This window comes from Morchella importuna (genome assembly GCF_003444635.1).
Source record: "Morchella importuna strain M04M26 chromosome Unknown Morimp01GS038, whole genome shotgun sequence".
NCBI lineage: Eukaryota > Fungi > Ascomycota > Pezizomycetes > Pezizales > Morchellaceae > Morchella > Morchella importuna.
In genome coordinates, this window is record NW_025763435.1 from 304,769 (window position 1) to 319,885 (window position 15,117).

The window sequence follows — 15,117 nt, forward strand, 5'->3', positions numbered from 1 at the left end:
AGTTCCGCTTTCCACACACCTCTCTCTCACTCACCCCACACACCCACTCACCCACTCCTACACACTCACCACCCACACACACACACCCACTCCCTCCTCTCACTCTACTACCAACACAACTCGGCCTTCGAACTCATCCTTCCCCTCCATCTCTGCGCCCTCCTTTACAACACCTCTCAAAATTAATCTTTCATCACTACAATCATCTCTAACACCTCTCTATCTCCTCATCAATACCCCCGTTCATCACTCTCCTCACTCCTCACCCTTGCTCGCATCTCACCACCCACCTGCTTCATTCCTCGCCATCGTGAGCGCAGTATCCTATCTTACTGAGCACCCCCTCCCATCTCTCCTCCTGAGTTTGCTCTTGATTGCCTGAACCCTCAACCATCGCTTTCGCTGTCGCTGCCCTCACCCATATCCTTTGCGCTTCAAAGGCTGGATTGAAAGAATCATCCCGCTTTGAGCGCTGAGCGCAGTCGTTAATCACACATCTATACAAGGTATGTTACAAACTGCTTTTATCTTTTGCCATCTTGTGTCTCTCTCGTCATATCCCCGCTCGTTCCTGTCCCGCTTGGTTTCCTTGAATCCATCGCGTGGTTCCGAGAACTTCCTGTCGCTCCTAACCATTCATTTCCCCCCGCTGCCCCCAATGTAAATTTCTTGGTCGCCATCTCTTTATCCATCTCCTTTCGCTCCCCGCATCTCAGAATCCATCACACCGAGTTCTTGTCCCTTAACTATCCATTTTTTGACTAACTGGCTATATTTACCATCATCAGCCATCCATATAGGAACACAAACGGGTTGGCGCATCACTCTATCGCCGTCGTATCATTCCTCCACACTCAGCCAAAATGAACATCAACACTCTCCTGTCAAACGAACCGGTCGTTCGAACATCCCGAACCTACAACAGCTTTGCACCGGAAGCCACTACTCCTTACCACAACAGTGCAGCCGTCATGACGCCTCCGAAGTCGTTGTCACCAGCCTCTAGTTGCAAGAGTGTCCACTTTAGAATTTGCGGCGGGGTATCGGAGCCCAAAACACTACACATCTTCCCGCATGACACAACGGAATCGATCACAACGACGGTCAAGAACATGTTTGCACTCTCCTCCCACAAAGACTCTGCCCTCAGTTTTCAAGACCCCGAAGGAAGGTATATGATTCTACAGCACGAGAATTTTGAGGATGGCATGACTGTCTTTGTCCGTGTCGAAGAAGCCCCCCACCGTTATTCATATGAAATCCATCCGTCGCTATTAAACAATTTAGAGCCTTCTGCAAGGAGTGTCTCCCCCAGCGCTGCCCGAGGAAGACGTAGCGCCAGCACTGGCGGTCGCTCAAAGGCCCTCAAACGTCCGGCTTCTAGTCACAATTGGGAGTATAAACAGGAGCGCTTTGACTCTTATGCGCCAGCTCATTTACCAGGTGTATCCATAGCGCCGTTGGGATTCATGACCTACGAGGAGGAACAGAGGAACAGACTTGAACCTCTTGCAAGTGCAGAAATCAGTCTTGATAATATCCTTGAAGGCTCAAGAAGGAAAAGGCCAAAGTTCTCGTCAGACGTGAATATTACCCGACTCTGCCTGTACTATCAATCTTGCTAAGTGTTATACAGGAGCTTCCGCTATACCCCCCTACAGCTTTGCCCAGGAATGATGGTTCAAGTGCTTCGTCTGCTAGTCCCACACGTCCAGCTGGAGAAATCACAACTCCATACACGCATCGAAATTATGGTTATCCCCATCCCACTCCCCCATCTACCTACGGTAGCTACCCTAGCAACAGTGCTCAAGTGCAGAACCCCTGGCCACAGTCGCGAACGGGCGGAAACGGCACTTTCCCCACACCTGCGCCTACAATTGCATCGTGTATCTCAGATGAAGAAGTTGCTGTACAACTTATGCGACTTGGTGGTAATAGGATCGAGAATTGCTCCGTAACAACTTCAACACGAGAGGATAACTACGAAGAAGAGGAGGAAGAGGGATTCTCCTCGGGCGGAGGCGAGTACGGTGACGATGGACGAAGCGACACCACTGAGCTACCCGACCCACTAAACAGTGGGCTGCCGAACAGCCCGATCTCATATTCAAGGGATAAGATGAAGTTCAAAAGTTTAGACGAGATCCTACCGAGCTTCGACACCACCGAACCGAGCGATAACGAAGACTTGCCATCTCCACCAATACCATCTCCACACACACACACACAGCAGCTATACTCATACAGGGATGACCCACCAAGGGTTGAATCACATCGACCCTATGCAATTGGTGCCGAGGAGGAAGAAGAATATGAGGACTTACTTGATGATGATGCTGATGAAACTTACATTGGCAAAGAGGAGGAGGAAGAAGATGATGATGCTGATTATGATGAAGATTTGGATGATGTTCCATTGATGAAGACAGTTCGTGGAAGAAAGCTATCAGCCGCACCCTCAGCCCCTTCGGCGCCGCCAAGCAATGCGGGAATCAGTCAAAAGACCAAGCCTGCTCTACCCAAGGGCTTCGTTAGAGCGACTAAGCGCAAGAATCAACCCACATTGCAGACGAATGGGCTCAAGAAGCCTAGACCCTTGCCAGAGGCACAGTGGCCTATCTCTCCTGCGTCTCCACCATCTAGCCGTAAGCCATCCGTTGCCTCTTCTTCTAATGGAAATGCCAAATCGCGCTCGAACTCAGGCAATGTCAACACAGTTACACTCACCCTCACTACGCCCACCTCGCTATACGGTCAGCAGACAGCGACCCCAGTGGATGATCGGTCAAACCAGCACCACCTCGGACCCGACGAGCCGTCAATGAAGCCTCGATGCCAACGCTGTCGGAAATCGAAGAAGGGCTGTGACAGAGCACGACCGTGCCAAAGATGCAAAGATGCAGGAATTGGAGCTGATGGGTGCATCTCTGAGGATGAAGCAGGGACGAGGCGGGGGCGACAGGCAGCCGCCGCTGCGAGGAAAGCCGCTGCTGGAGGTGGAGTAGGGGTTTTGGGAAAACTGAAGAGCAAGACCAAGAAGAAGAAGATCTTGGTGGAGTGATTTGAGGTTTGCTGTTTGCTGTGCACTTTTCTTTGCTTTTTATCTTAAAGTTGATCGCTATTAGTAGGCTCTCCTTCAATGCGTTTCGTGTATGGGGTTGAGTTACAATTGCGGGAGATTTCCCTTTCTTTTCGAGTCTCTTGGGTTGTTTTTATTTCTTTTTTCTTTCTTCATTCCTCTGCTGGGCGCATATGGGTTGGCGGGGCGGGGGGTTTTCATATCAAAAAGTTCTCCTATTTCAGTGGTTTCCTCTTTTTGTTTTCTTTCTCTATCAATCTCGGTCTTTTTTAATGCTTCTTTGTCCCTGTGTGGTTTTGAAATTGACGTGATTTTGTCTCTCCATATCTGTTTGTCTTTTTAATTGTCGGTGACATTGGGGGGGTTTTAGTCCATTTCTCTATATCTGTTATCGCGTCGGGTTCTTATATCTAACTGTCACTTCTGATCAACACTTCTTCTCTAAAAGAGGGAGGGCGCGCCCACTTCTTCTTTGATTGCGTGTGTGGTTTGGTAGGTATATATCTTGTCTTTTTTTTCCTTCCCTCTCTCTACACTTTCAGTTATATCTACGCTTTACTTTGGGATTATGGTATGGTATGGTATGGACATTCTTTTCTTTCTCTTTTCTTTTGGAAGAACACACAAAAAACAGCCTTAACCTAGAAAAGAAAACACAAAAAAAAAAGATCTGAATTCACACCTGAATTGATGATACTTTAGGGACTAATGAATGTTGTGTGGTTGCCTGTAACTAGATGGGAATGTCATGTTGGTATGTATGATTTTGTCAGAGAAGCAGAAAAGAGCCACCGCAGTTTAGCAGCAGCAGCAGAGAGCTTTGCGGGAAAAAAAAGGGAATGCATTTTTTTTTTTCCTTTTGTTTTAGCTTTGGAAGGGAATTTCTTTTGTCATTTTTCTTTTTGTGCATGTATTTTGGTGGGCCTTTTTTTTTTAACTCTTTTTCCTTTTGTTCTGTTTGTCTCTTTTTATCTCTTTTTCTTTATTTTATTTATTTTAGCTAAAAGGGCTATTCAACACCTCTCTTCTCTCTTCTTCAGATTATTTTTTTGTTGGGTCACGGATACAGGTTGGGACATAAAGGGCGGGAAACGACAGTTGAAGGTCAGAGAAGGAGGAGGATGAGCGGAAGAGAAGAGAAGATGCGAAGTTGTGGCCTTTTTTCCAATTTTTTTTTCTTTTTCATGTGAACATAGGACCAGGACGATTAGGAAACAAAATAAAAAAAAAGCTAAATAAATTAAAGCATTCACCATGATCGTGAAAAGACTTGTACCCCGAGTTACTTACAATTGCCTGCAGTGAGTGTTTACTTCGTGAGGCCAAGTGCGATTGAGTCGCCGAGAGGGAGCCTCAAACCCCAATCCCAATCTGCTCCGAGCAAGGACGTGGGATAAGCATCGTCCACAGAAGCATGGATAGGCCTCTCGAGACATGGACCCCCAAAGGTTCTAGAATGCTAGGTTCGGGGTGAATTCAATGATACTGATACATCGTATGTATCACCATTACATGTTTAGCCCTAGTGCGGAGCTTAGTGTAGCTAGGTATATCCATGTGGCAGCAGGCACGCACGCACGCACAACCACAAGAACAGTTTTTTTTTACCACCACCACCACCACCACAGCCCTCGGGAGGAAGAGGGAAAAAATGAGGTTTCGGAATGGACGGGCGGCCAATAGGAAATATCATCTCTACGCACTGCCGTCGATGGTAGTCACAAAGTAACTGATTGGCTGGGGGACCTTTTCATCGCTCGCGGCTGGCCATGGCGCAGATATTGGTGCTCGACGAAAATAAAATGGGGTGGGAGGAGAGAGGATTATTGTGGCGGATCTATAGCCCCTTTACTGTATCTGCCCATGGGTGTAACTGATTGCCTACATGCAGCGGAAGTGGAGGGGGCGGGAGAGGATGGCGGGGGGTGATGGCGGGGCGGAGCGGGTACGTGGGGGAGGGACTTTGACCCTTCTCCTCAGATCTCCTCGTCTATTTATGATGCCAATGTTGTTTCGTTCCTCTCCAAATTTCTCGCCGGGCGGGAGGGTGAGATTAGTACGTAGATCTGTTGGGTAGTCGAAGTGTCTGGGCTTAATCTTGGAAAAAAGTGTTTAATTGCAGGCCCGGGCTGCATTGAAATGTTATACGGTTAATTGTTTCCCTTTCTGTCACTCCCCACCTCGTCAATATCTCGTGAGACCTGTGTTTTGGAACCTAGAAGTTTGTGAATTATGTATTTGTGGTGAGTATAAATATGTCCTATCGCCTTTCTATGCCTCCTCCTGGTGAAAGATGTTATTGTGAGGATGATCCAGTTATCGTCGAAGGGGATATTCTCCGTATATATTGCTCTGTAGTTATTATCGCGGTTATTGGGGTTATTCATAATTACATTTCACTATCGTATCAGTAATCCATACGGCTTCTGCTTCCATAGCGTCATATACAACCTCGCACATTTCTCATAGGTCGAACTTGGATGGCTATCATCTAGTGGAATCAAAGATGTTTCAAACACGGAAGATCACTCGCTCTAGCAATCGCTAAAAGAGCCGCTTTTTTCTAGCCCTCTTGCACAAGATATCACTCGGTGGAGGTGGTCACCCCCTTTATTATAATACTCGGACGAAATTAAAGAGGATGGAGTGTTATGATTTACCCAACTAGGTTCGCAGTCCCCGTAAAATATTTTGGTAATATACTTGGAGGCTTTGCGCGCACGAGTGCTGGTGTCATAAACTTGGATGGCATTCCAAACTCCTTTTACTGGCTGCTGCTGTTGTTGTATATTTTTCTGCTCTATATTGATTTGATGCGCCCCAAACTGTTTCAAATCCGATGAGCGTTCGCCGAGGAATCGTGATCTAACTCTATTTGGAATATATTAAGAGTCACCATCACAGCGCGCCCTTATTATCGAGTTTCATAGTACCCCTATTGCCTCCCCTCGAAGTGAAGTTTCACATGATGAGAGTAGCCCAAAACTATTAAGTAAAATTTGCGCATTCTGCGCAGCTGGCATCCAATAGGCTCGATTTCCGTAATGATGTCATAGAAATCAGGTGTGTGGGTTTCATGAAAACTAAATCTAGAGGGTCATAGATGCTGCACAATGTGTTGTGTATCTGACTCAAGTGTTTGCCCTTGGGCATGGTGCGGGGGGCTGTTTGGGGGCCGGTTTATGTCGGCCCCTAGAGTGCCTTTATACTTGCTCGGGAGCCACCGAGGATCTGAGTAATCCCGATACCAGGCCATGAGAAAATCCCCTGCTGTATGGGTAGAGTGTTCACCATAGTCACGCTCGTTCATTTGGATTTCGGATAAGTCGTTGCTGAGTATGCCGAGTCCTAAGACCCTACGCCTTTCGAAGGAATACTAATAAGATTAGTTGATGTTTGAATACATCCTAGAAATTCCGTTCTGTATCCTTTCTTACGTTAGGGTAAGGCGCCTAGTTTATTATAATAGCCGCCTCTGTATTTAAGCTCTCTAGTTTTGACATTTAGCTTATTACCAGTAAACCCCAAGTGCCAAACTATCTTTCTTTTGATCTCAGATATCTGTCCTGCCATACTTTCGGGGAGCTTACATTGAACCTACAGGAGTTCGATGTTAAGCTATCTATAATATAGCGCGAGGATGGCGCGAGGATAGCAGGCCTTAATTAAGAGTCTTTCGTATCGACTAAATGAAATCGCACTTTTGTAATAGGGTTGCCGATATCATAAAATCTGATTTGACCGACTTGAGTGATTCCTGTTCGTAATCACGCAATTCCCAACGCAACCTCTGTTTGCGCGCGTCATCCATAGTGCCATATGGGGATCAGGGAGAGGTAGAGGGCTGGATATACCACCACAAACACCCTCCGCCCTGATTAATTCCCAACATCAGTTGGAAGTCGCCGCACCCACCCGAACCCGCACACCCCCCATCCACCAAGGTTCATCCGATGTTTGTCTTATCGATAGCGCCTGGTCCGTGCGTGCATGCGTCCAAAATTGCGTCATGCGGCTCCAAGAAGTTTAACCGAGATTACCGGGAACGGGCTTGGCTTCGATGATGGTGGTGGGCCGGGAAGGCTAAAAGGTTAAACTTTATTTTTTTTTTATCCCACCCCCTCTGCGGGAGAGGTGCGGTTGACGGCAGCGCGTGTGTGCTTTTCTGGGTGTCTCAGGGTTGAGTTGGTGTGGTCGGCGGTGGCGACGGAATGAAGATTCTGCTGAGCTCAGTACCTTTGAGTACACACCGGTGCAGTGACTGTGCTGCTCATCCTTGCTAGCATCCCGAGAAAAGAAGAAACGTTATCGCCTTGTTTTGCGCCGAAACATACAGGATGCTGCAGAGTTGATAGGCTCTGAGGAACACGTGTCTGTGATACCGTGCTTTGAATGGAGGCGGATAAATGTTGTTCAACGGTGGAATGTCTTAGTGTATTTAAATAGTGTAGCACTAAACTTCAACCAAGGCTCGAAACATGAATAAGGATTCAAGATGCCCTCTATTATGCAGAGTACCTTGGATTTTGCCAGTTCTTTAACAAGATCTCGTGTGATCATGGAAAGCTCATGATCAAATCACTGCTGAGAATATAAGTACATGTATGTAGTGAAGGGGAAGGTTTGGATTGCGAGAAACAGGGTGGGAGAAAGGGAGGGAAAGAAGAGGAACGCCACCGTGGGATGAAAAACTAATCTCCTATTGACGTCATTTTATAATCTGCAATCGCTTACATAGAGCTTGTTGCCTGTGCTATGGAATGGGCGATTAACGCAGCACATGTTGGCTATATATAGTCACGATAAAAAAAAATGTGAAACCACCATGTGGATACGGTAGGATATACCTATACATCTATAATACCGTGGTCAAACCTGGACACGTATAGTATAGTACAGCAGCAAACGCCACCCAAAGCGCCGCCTATGGGAACAGACCCCATGCCCATATCTTATCTGTTACTGAACCGTAGGAGAAACCTTTCACCTCAAATCATATTTAGATAAGAATAAATTTCAATACCTCTCTAACTCTATCCCAAAACTCCCATACACATGCGCATACCCCTGTGTTAGGTCTACCTGCTAAGCAATCTATAACTTAGAAAGAAAACAAATCCAACGCTATCTATAAAGTCATCAAAGAAATAAAGAAATAAAAAACAAAAACCCTCTTTGCATCACTCATAATTCATCAACCAATGTCTCATTCATGTCATCCATAAAGGCAAGCCAAAACCGACGGGAGTAGTCCAGGACCAATAGCTGTCTAAAGAGTCTAGTCTTCTCTACCATTCACCCACATTCCTGCGGGTTCCGACCCAATCCCCCAATCCCCCTTCCACACACCCTTCCTTGCCTCTCTTGTTCTACCGAGAAGCATAACGATGCAGAGCACTAACTGACTTCCTCCTCTAAAAGCCCCGCTCATAGATGTTGACATATCCGGATGCCCCATACTGACACCGACACATCCGTATGCAGAGATAACTTCAAACGTAATATTAAAGATCGAGTACGACACGGGGTCCGCGTCAAAATGTGCTGTTTCGATAGTGGCAATAACCCAGATAATAAAAAACAGCATCCTATCAATATCAGCTGACTATACTCGAGAATAGATAATAAAAAAAGGAGAGGTACCAAAAATCATCAACAGTAAAGGTTCTCCTCATCTGGTATTTGAGGAACTTTCTTTTCGACTCTTGTTGATACCTGGGCCTAATCTTCCTTGCTGACTCTGGGTCGGGGAGGGGGTCGTTTTCATAGCTACTAGCTACGCAAATAGGAAACGAGGAAATATACATCCTAGAAACATGAGTTTCCTACTATCGTCGTCGGAAGTTCAGACAGATTAGAAAGACTTACATTACCAAATAGGTGATTTGAACACACAACCTCAAAGACGGGATGCCCACAACTCCAAACCCACCGCTCCGCACAGCAAGGGCCTGGAAAAGGCCGTCAACCACTCGAACCGGAACCGAAAAATCTTTAAACGCTGGGTTTGTAATAGAGGAAATTCCAAAAACCGCCTGCACAACCTTATTAGAACATGCAACGAAGAGGAAAGAATCAGTTGGCTCAAACAAACTCACCCAGTCAAGACCATTGAAGATAATGATGGTTCCCCCCAACCAGGCCAACTGACTACCACTAAACAAATACGGGCAGAGCATCCTAGCCTTCTCACTTGCCAGGATCTCTAGTCCGTCCCTTATCCCTTCCCATACTTTCGTCTTTGGAACTACTCTTTGCAGCACCCTGAGTATCCCACGTAGCAAGATAGGAAAGATGGTATTGCCCAATATGATCAGGGCAGTCATCACCAATAAGATGAAATATGACCGCTGGAAGGGTGTCATATTGCTGTCGATAAGACTCATACCCGAATTGTTGAATGCAGAAATGCTCAGAAATGCCCCCGCCCACCAGGCGTTGACGTGGTTCTCCGCTGGCACCGCCGGGTGACGGGAGGATATGTACCAACCTAGGGCGACCGCCCCAATAGCTGGACTACGATGATGTAGAGTGGAACAATCCAGGAGAGGATAACAAAGGCTTGGTGTCTTGTGCTAAGCTCTTTAATATATTCGCAGCTCGTCTGATGTTCTAGGACTGTGCTAGTAATTGATGTCTGGTCGATACCAGGTTTAACTGGGCCTTCCGTGTCTGGTTTCGCAGCGGCAGCGGTGTCATCGTTGGCCTCTTCAACAATAATATCTTGGGGTGATGGGTGAGGTATCCGTGGTTTACTTCGATTTTTATATTTGAACCGGAGTGTAATAACAAGCCCGGCAAATACAAACATGTGCGAACCCATGATGATATCTAGCCAAAGTATAGCCTGCTGGAACGAGTTGAGGGACGACAAATTAACCTACAAGTTATATAGTCAGAACTAAACCCGGGTCATAAAAATGAATAAACGGGCAAATCTACTGTATTAAGCCCAGCTCCGGTCCCTGCGCTGATGCACAGAAACAGTGCGTTGAGGTACCCCACGTTTTCCTCGTTCCTTAAACCAGCAATCAAGAATGCCAGGGATGAGACCAGATACAGCATGAAGTAGTAAATATACTGCCAGTGAATACATCTGATAGGCGTGTACTTCCATCGGATCATCACGTGATGGCAAAAGCCACCCTTTCTGAGTTCTACTTATTGGAATAGGATATCAGTACTAAACTTTGTAGTTGCCATACACCGCGCGATAGTAATAGTAGAGTGTGGCTTAGCTGTGACGCCTGGGCGCTATGCCACCGACATAAATCCTATTCTGTCAAGAAACCAACGGCGGTGCATATGCGATTTCATTTGCGATTGGTCACTTACCCATCTCTTTTTATCCTCTTTACCTTCGCGGAAGGTAATAAGCGAAGCGTAGTCGGTCTCGGAGATTTGTGGCAGTGTCTAGGACCCAAAGGCTGTATGTTTAAGAATTCAGGTTGTGGGGAGCGTAAAAAAAAATTTGGGTCGCTCTAAGTAGGATCTCTTACTCCCCTTTCTAAGCACAACTACCACGCCGAATGCGGTAAGGCGTCTGCCACGATGACAATGATCTGCGTGCCTACCCGAGCGGGCCGACATTCCTTGGCAAGATCTCGGCGACCGACTAGAAAATTACTTGGCAAGATAAAATTTCCGAGAGGCTTAGTTGAACCTGAGGCAACGGTGAGAGTGGATTTGATAGGCCTTAATGGACTTGCTCTGCCACAGCACAGCCTACTTCCCTTTTTGCGGGGCCTATCTAGCGAAAGTCTGGACAGATGGACTGTCAGTAGGGGAATCATACCCTACTGACCGTAATTAAACAGCAGGTTACACGGCTCGGCGCTTCTTCAAGCGCCCGCGCCGCTTTCACAGCGACCGCAATCCACTTCACAGAACATATAAAGGCTGCCGCCCCCGCTCACAATAAACTCATACTCTGAATGAAAATCTCTTCTGTTGGTGAATGCATCAATTAAAACTTTTTATCATTTTTAGCTAACACCGTACCCTGTTAAACACCCGATAATACAAACCATCTAGTAGCCCGTACGTGATATGCAAAGCAGCAACAAAGATAAACATCAGTACTCAAGAATAAGAATCTTCTCCGAACGCCTATGTATATGAAAGTTAGAAAATATTGAACCATCTTTTCGCATCGGCGCCGCCATCCGCGACCAGCTCAGAAGAAACTTCATGTGTACTATCGACTTGATGTTTAAGAGAAAAGTGGCCCTCGGCGTAGTCCTTTACAAGCCAAACGACAACCTAAGTATGGGAATTAGACTAGCTATATCTAATATTAGAGAATAATATTGTACTTACCGCTGTTGCTCCTCCAAATAGCAAGTTAATTTGCCATTTGGTGACCTTGGAGTCGGACTTGAGTCCCGCAATTTCGGTTACTATCTTGGTTTCCAATTTCGTAATGTCCACTCTCATCTCTCCGAAGCCTTTTTCCACCGCCTTTACAAGTTCACCGATGGATTTATTTACATCTCCTTTAAAATCTCCGAGGGTCTATCGTACGTTAGTTTTCACCAAGTGTTTAAATGATTACGAGCCGCACTTTAGTTAGGTTATCGACGCGGTCATCAAATTTATTGACATGATTCCACTATTTTCAACTGCTCATTAATGATTGCCATTCTAGCTATTAGATGTGGGAAAACATACGAGGTGATCATTATCCCCAGAAGCCCACTGCTGTTTGGGCCCGGTATTACCAGAGGCTTCCCGATTTTCTTCGAGCATATCATTATCCCCGGTTAGGAACCTTCTGCACAGAACACGGCGTTTGATAGTGGTGTGAGTGGCGACACGGAGTCCACGTTGCCCAGCTATTCGAAGTATGTTTGACGACGTTAATAAATAGTCTAGCTAGTTCAGACGTTGATATAAAGAGATAGAGAAATAGACCGATAGAAGGAAGCCCTTCGATTTATGCGACCTCTTATCTAAGCTGCGCTAGACTAAGGGGTGCCGCTTTAAAGCACAAAGTCCACAATGTCGAATGTACGTAGTATGGTGTATGATGCGTAAGATGCTTTTTATTCGTGCTATTTCACAATTCCATTTAAGAAGGCTCCGGCAGGCATAAGTGGCATGGCCGCCTATTGGCCAAGTACTTGGTAATAGGCGCGCTAAGCTAACATGTACCTACATGTATGCCCGTCGGGCATATGATTACGCTTAGTAATTCATATGGTACAAATTTCTTGGGATACCACTTGGGCCGGTGGGCTTGGGGCCCTGGACGGTGGCGAGTGACTACAGCAAAAAGCTACCGAATCGAATATTTACGCAGAGACACCTTGATGCCTATCGTTTTTGAAGATCTTCCCCCCCTACCATCCCCCCCCGGGACAATATGAGCAGTGGTAGACAGTGACTAATCAGTGGTAAGACCCTGGAACTCTTAAACATATCTCTAAACAGCTACGATGCCTGCCAGGGTTAGGTTTATCCTTTGGTGGAGGGTCACTGCCAGTGGGGAGTTGGGAGGCGCAAGGGCACTCGAAAATAAGCCCAACCCTGGTGTATCTCGTCACAGGTTTAAGAGGTTCGGAACTATACCAAGTACATATAGTTGGATAAAGCCAGTACGAGTATGTAGCAAAACACTTTTACCACAATACAGTGTTGGTATAGTAAATGGAGTCAATCATTTGCATTCAACTCTATATCAGCATGTCACGCATTCGAACACCCATCACTTTTATTGTTGCTGCAGAAATACAGGCGTGAGGAGTCGGTTATACGCATCAAGAATCGATGTGACCCAATTGGTGCCTCGGCGTCTTGGTACAGGCGGAGGGTTCGAGGTAAACAAAGAAATTGAAAAACACGGGAACGATAGTAATAGGTCCAAACTAGGCGCAGAATCAAACCAGTAAGTGTTATCTAGAGTAAATATTCTGCAACCGAATTCCAACTTCGAATAAGACAATAAGGTCGTAAAAGTATTATCGTGATTGACATACGCATCAAGGCATCATACACCTTTATTTGTGATACTACATAGCTGAAGGAATTCGACTCATCAAGGTTGGAAGGGGAAATATCAAAGAGAGTCATGCTCTTATGCCTATAAAGCAAGCAAGGGCCGGGGAGTATCTGCCTGGGAAAGGAATCTAGCTACATACCTTGGGCGGCTGGCTACGGTTGGCACTGCGATAGCTAGTCTAATGGCATTTTATGTGCTCATGAGGTCGCCTTCCAAATGCTCATCATCCAATTTCACTTAGCTTAATAACTTCTAATGATTAGGCCCATCAAAATGCTCAATGAAATTCTCCAGATCCAGTCTTTAGATAAAACCCTAATATGATAGGGTAAAAAGAAAAGCGGTGATCGAAGTGTGTAGATTCGTATAGGGCGGCACATATATACCTATAGACGGATGTACATATACCCCATGTAAATAGTATTTTATCATAATTTTAGCGCCAATGGGCCTGGGCACGGGTATAAATACCCAAAAACTGAGGCCTCTTCCCTTCCTTCCCTCCTACAACTACTATCAATAGATCCTCCCCACCGCTCACCTGCACAAACCATCAATTCAAATCATCACGCTCATTCACTTTCCTCCAGTCTGCTCATCAGCATTCATCTACGTCTCTTTCATCTGCTCATCAGCATCAACTCAAGAAACATGAATATCATCAAACGCTTCTCCATCATCCTCCTACTCGTCCTCCTCTCCCTCACTGCCAATGTCGGGGCCTATAAGAAGTTCAACGAGCCCATCAAAAACCGGATCCATCAGTCTAATAAGGGCTCTTCCGTACCAGCGACATTACCAGAATCGTCAAATTCCTCATGGACAGCATCAAGGAGCGCAATGGTGGTCTCTGCACTAGGGCTGGGGTTGATCACTACTCGGCTAGTATCACCGGGGGGCCTATCAAGGTTTCTGCATTCGGCTTCGATGAGATTGGTATAGTGCTGTTCAGCATTAAATTGTTAAGAAATGTGCACGCGATTTCAATGGTGTCAAGAAGCCGGGGGCCGGGGCAGTTTGTTCAAGCATGCACGACATTGGAGCACTTATCCAAGTTCATTTCTGAGTATTCACATGTAAACACGCAATACCCTATCGTCATAAATAAAATGTACTTCTCTTTTTCTTCTTCCTTTTTTTTCTTACAAGCCCGCATGTCAATGAATAAATACAAAGTAAAAGCCTGATTATCCGCCCGAGTGATGTTCTGTGACTTACATAAACTCGCTCAATTAACTTCACTATATTGATGTAGACTTTCTCGTAACCATTGATTTGATTGATCTGTTTTCCTGCTCATATATGCATAGCCATTTCCCAGATAACATCCGTAGCCTACGTGCTGTTTATTTACGAATTCTAGCTGTGTTGTCTGGTAGGCTCGGTTTCGTCCCTTGCCGGTTGCTGGGTTTATCTATGTACATGTGGTTTCCACACACATATGCACACACGTGTGGATCACGACAAAGTTATATAATTTCTAAAACCACCTCTTGGCTTGCTTTGATGTTAGAATCTCGAGCCTTAGTAAGACCAAGAGCTCACAAAGCTGGGATACGTAAAGACCACCATAGTGTCCCCCATATAAAGCAGTATGGTCTCTATACCAGCTCTGTTATAAATGCATCAGTAAATGAATCCAATTTTCACCGTATTTTTTTCGGTGGGAAATGTACTATCATAAAAGTGTTTATAAAGTCACGCTTGAAGCGCATATTATTATGTGGAAATGAATCATGAAATGTGCTTTAAGTGCAAATTAATACCTAGCAATATACACTATTTGATACCATACCTTATGTATTGCGGCGGGCAGTAGGGCTCTCCCTTAGCCTTTCCCGCGCATCGCTCATTCAGCACATTTAAATGGGTGTCGATCTAGTAAAAGGTACCTGTGTGGCAACGCAACAAGGCCTCACCAGTTCGCTACCGCACTCTACAGGATCCAATTAATTGATGGAACCAATGACCAAAAAATTAATTCTAGGCTCTCTCAAAGGTGCTCTGAGCTTTAGGGAAATTTGGAGCGCGCTTA

The 15,117-nt window shown here is 45.8% G+C and overlaps 4 protein-coding genes across 4 annotated transcripts; 1 reads left to right on the forward strand and 3 right to left on the reverse strand.

Annotated features, from left to right (window-relative positions):
* Positions 1-863: 863 nt before the first annotated feature.
* On the forward strand, positions 864-3,064 carry LAJ45_09708 (uncharacterized protein; the record flags this gene model as incomplete). The annotated part of the gene is made up of 4 exons (XM_046119248.1): positions 864-1,583; positions 1,637-2,294; positions 2,364-2,648; positions 2,721-3,064. 4 exons carry the CDS (start codon positions 864-866, stop codon positions 3,062-3,064), a joined length of 2,007 nt encoding a protein of 668 aa, XP_045967570.1.
* A 5,296-nt stretch (positions 3,065-8,360) lies between these two features.
* LAJ45_09709 (uncharacterized protein) lies at positions 8,361-9,447 on the reverse strand (the record flags this gene model as incomplete). Its single annotated transcript, XM_046119249.1, has 4 exons — positions 8,361-8,670; positions 8,726-8,890; positions 8,951-9,117; positions 9,181-9,447. 4 exons carry the CDS (start codon positions 9,445-9,447, stop codon positions 8,361-8,363), a joined length of 909 nt encoding a protein of 302 aa, XP_045967571.1.
* Positions 9,448-9,572: 125 nt separating this feature from the next.
* LAJ45_09710 (uncharacterized protein) lies at positions 9,573-10,421 on the reverse strand (the record flags this gene model as incomplete). The annotated part of the gene is made up of 3 exons (XM_046119250.1): positions 9,573-9,962; positions 10,025-10,239; positions 10,418-10,421. 3 exons carry the CDS (start codon positions 10,419-10,421, stop codon positions 9,573-9,575), a joined length of 609 nt encoding a protein of 202 aa, XP_045967572.1.
* Positions 10,422-11,206: 785 nt separating this feature from the next.
* Positions 11,207-11,830, reverse strand: LAJ45_09711 (uncharacterized protein; the record flags this gene model as incomplete). Its single annotated transcript, XM_046119251.1, has 4 exons — positions 11,207-11,344; positions 11,402-11,596; positions 11,646-11,693; positions 11,753-11,830. 4 exons carry the CDS (start codon positions 11,828-11,830, stop codon positions 11,207-11,209), a joined length of 459 nt encoding a protein of 152 aa, XP_045967573.1.
* Positions 11,831-15,117: the final 3,287 nt, after the last annotated feature.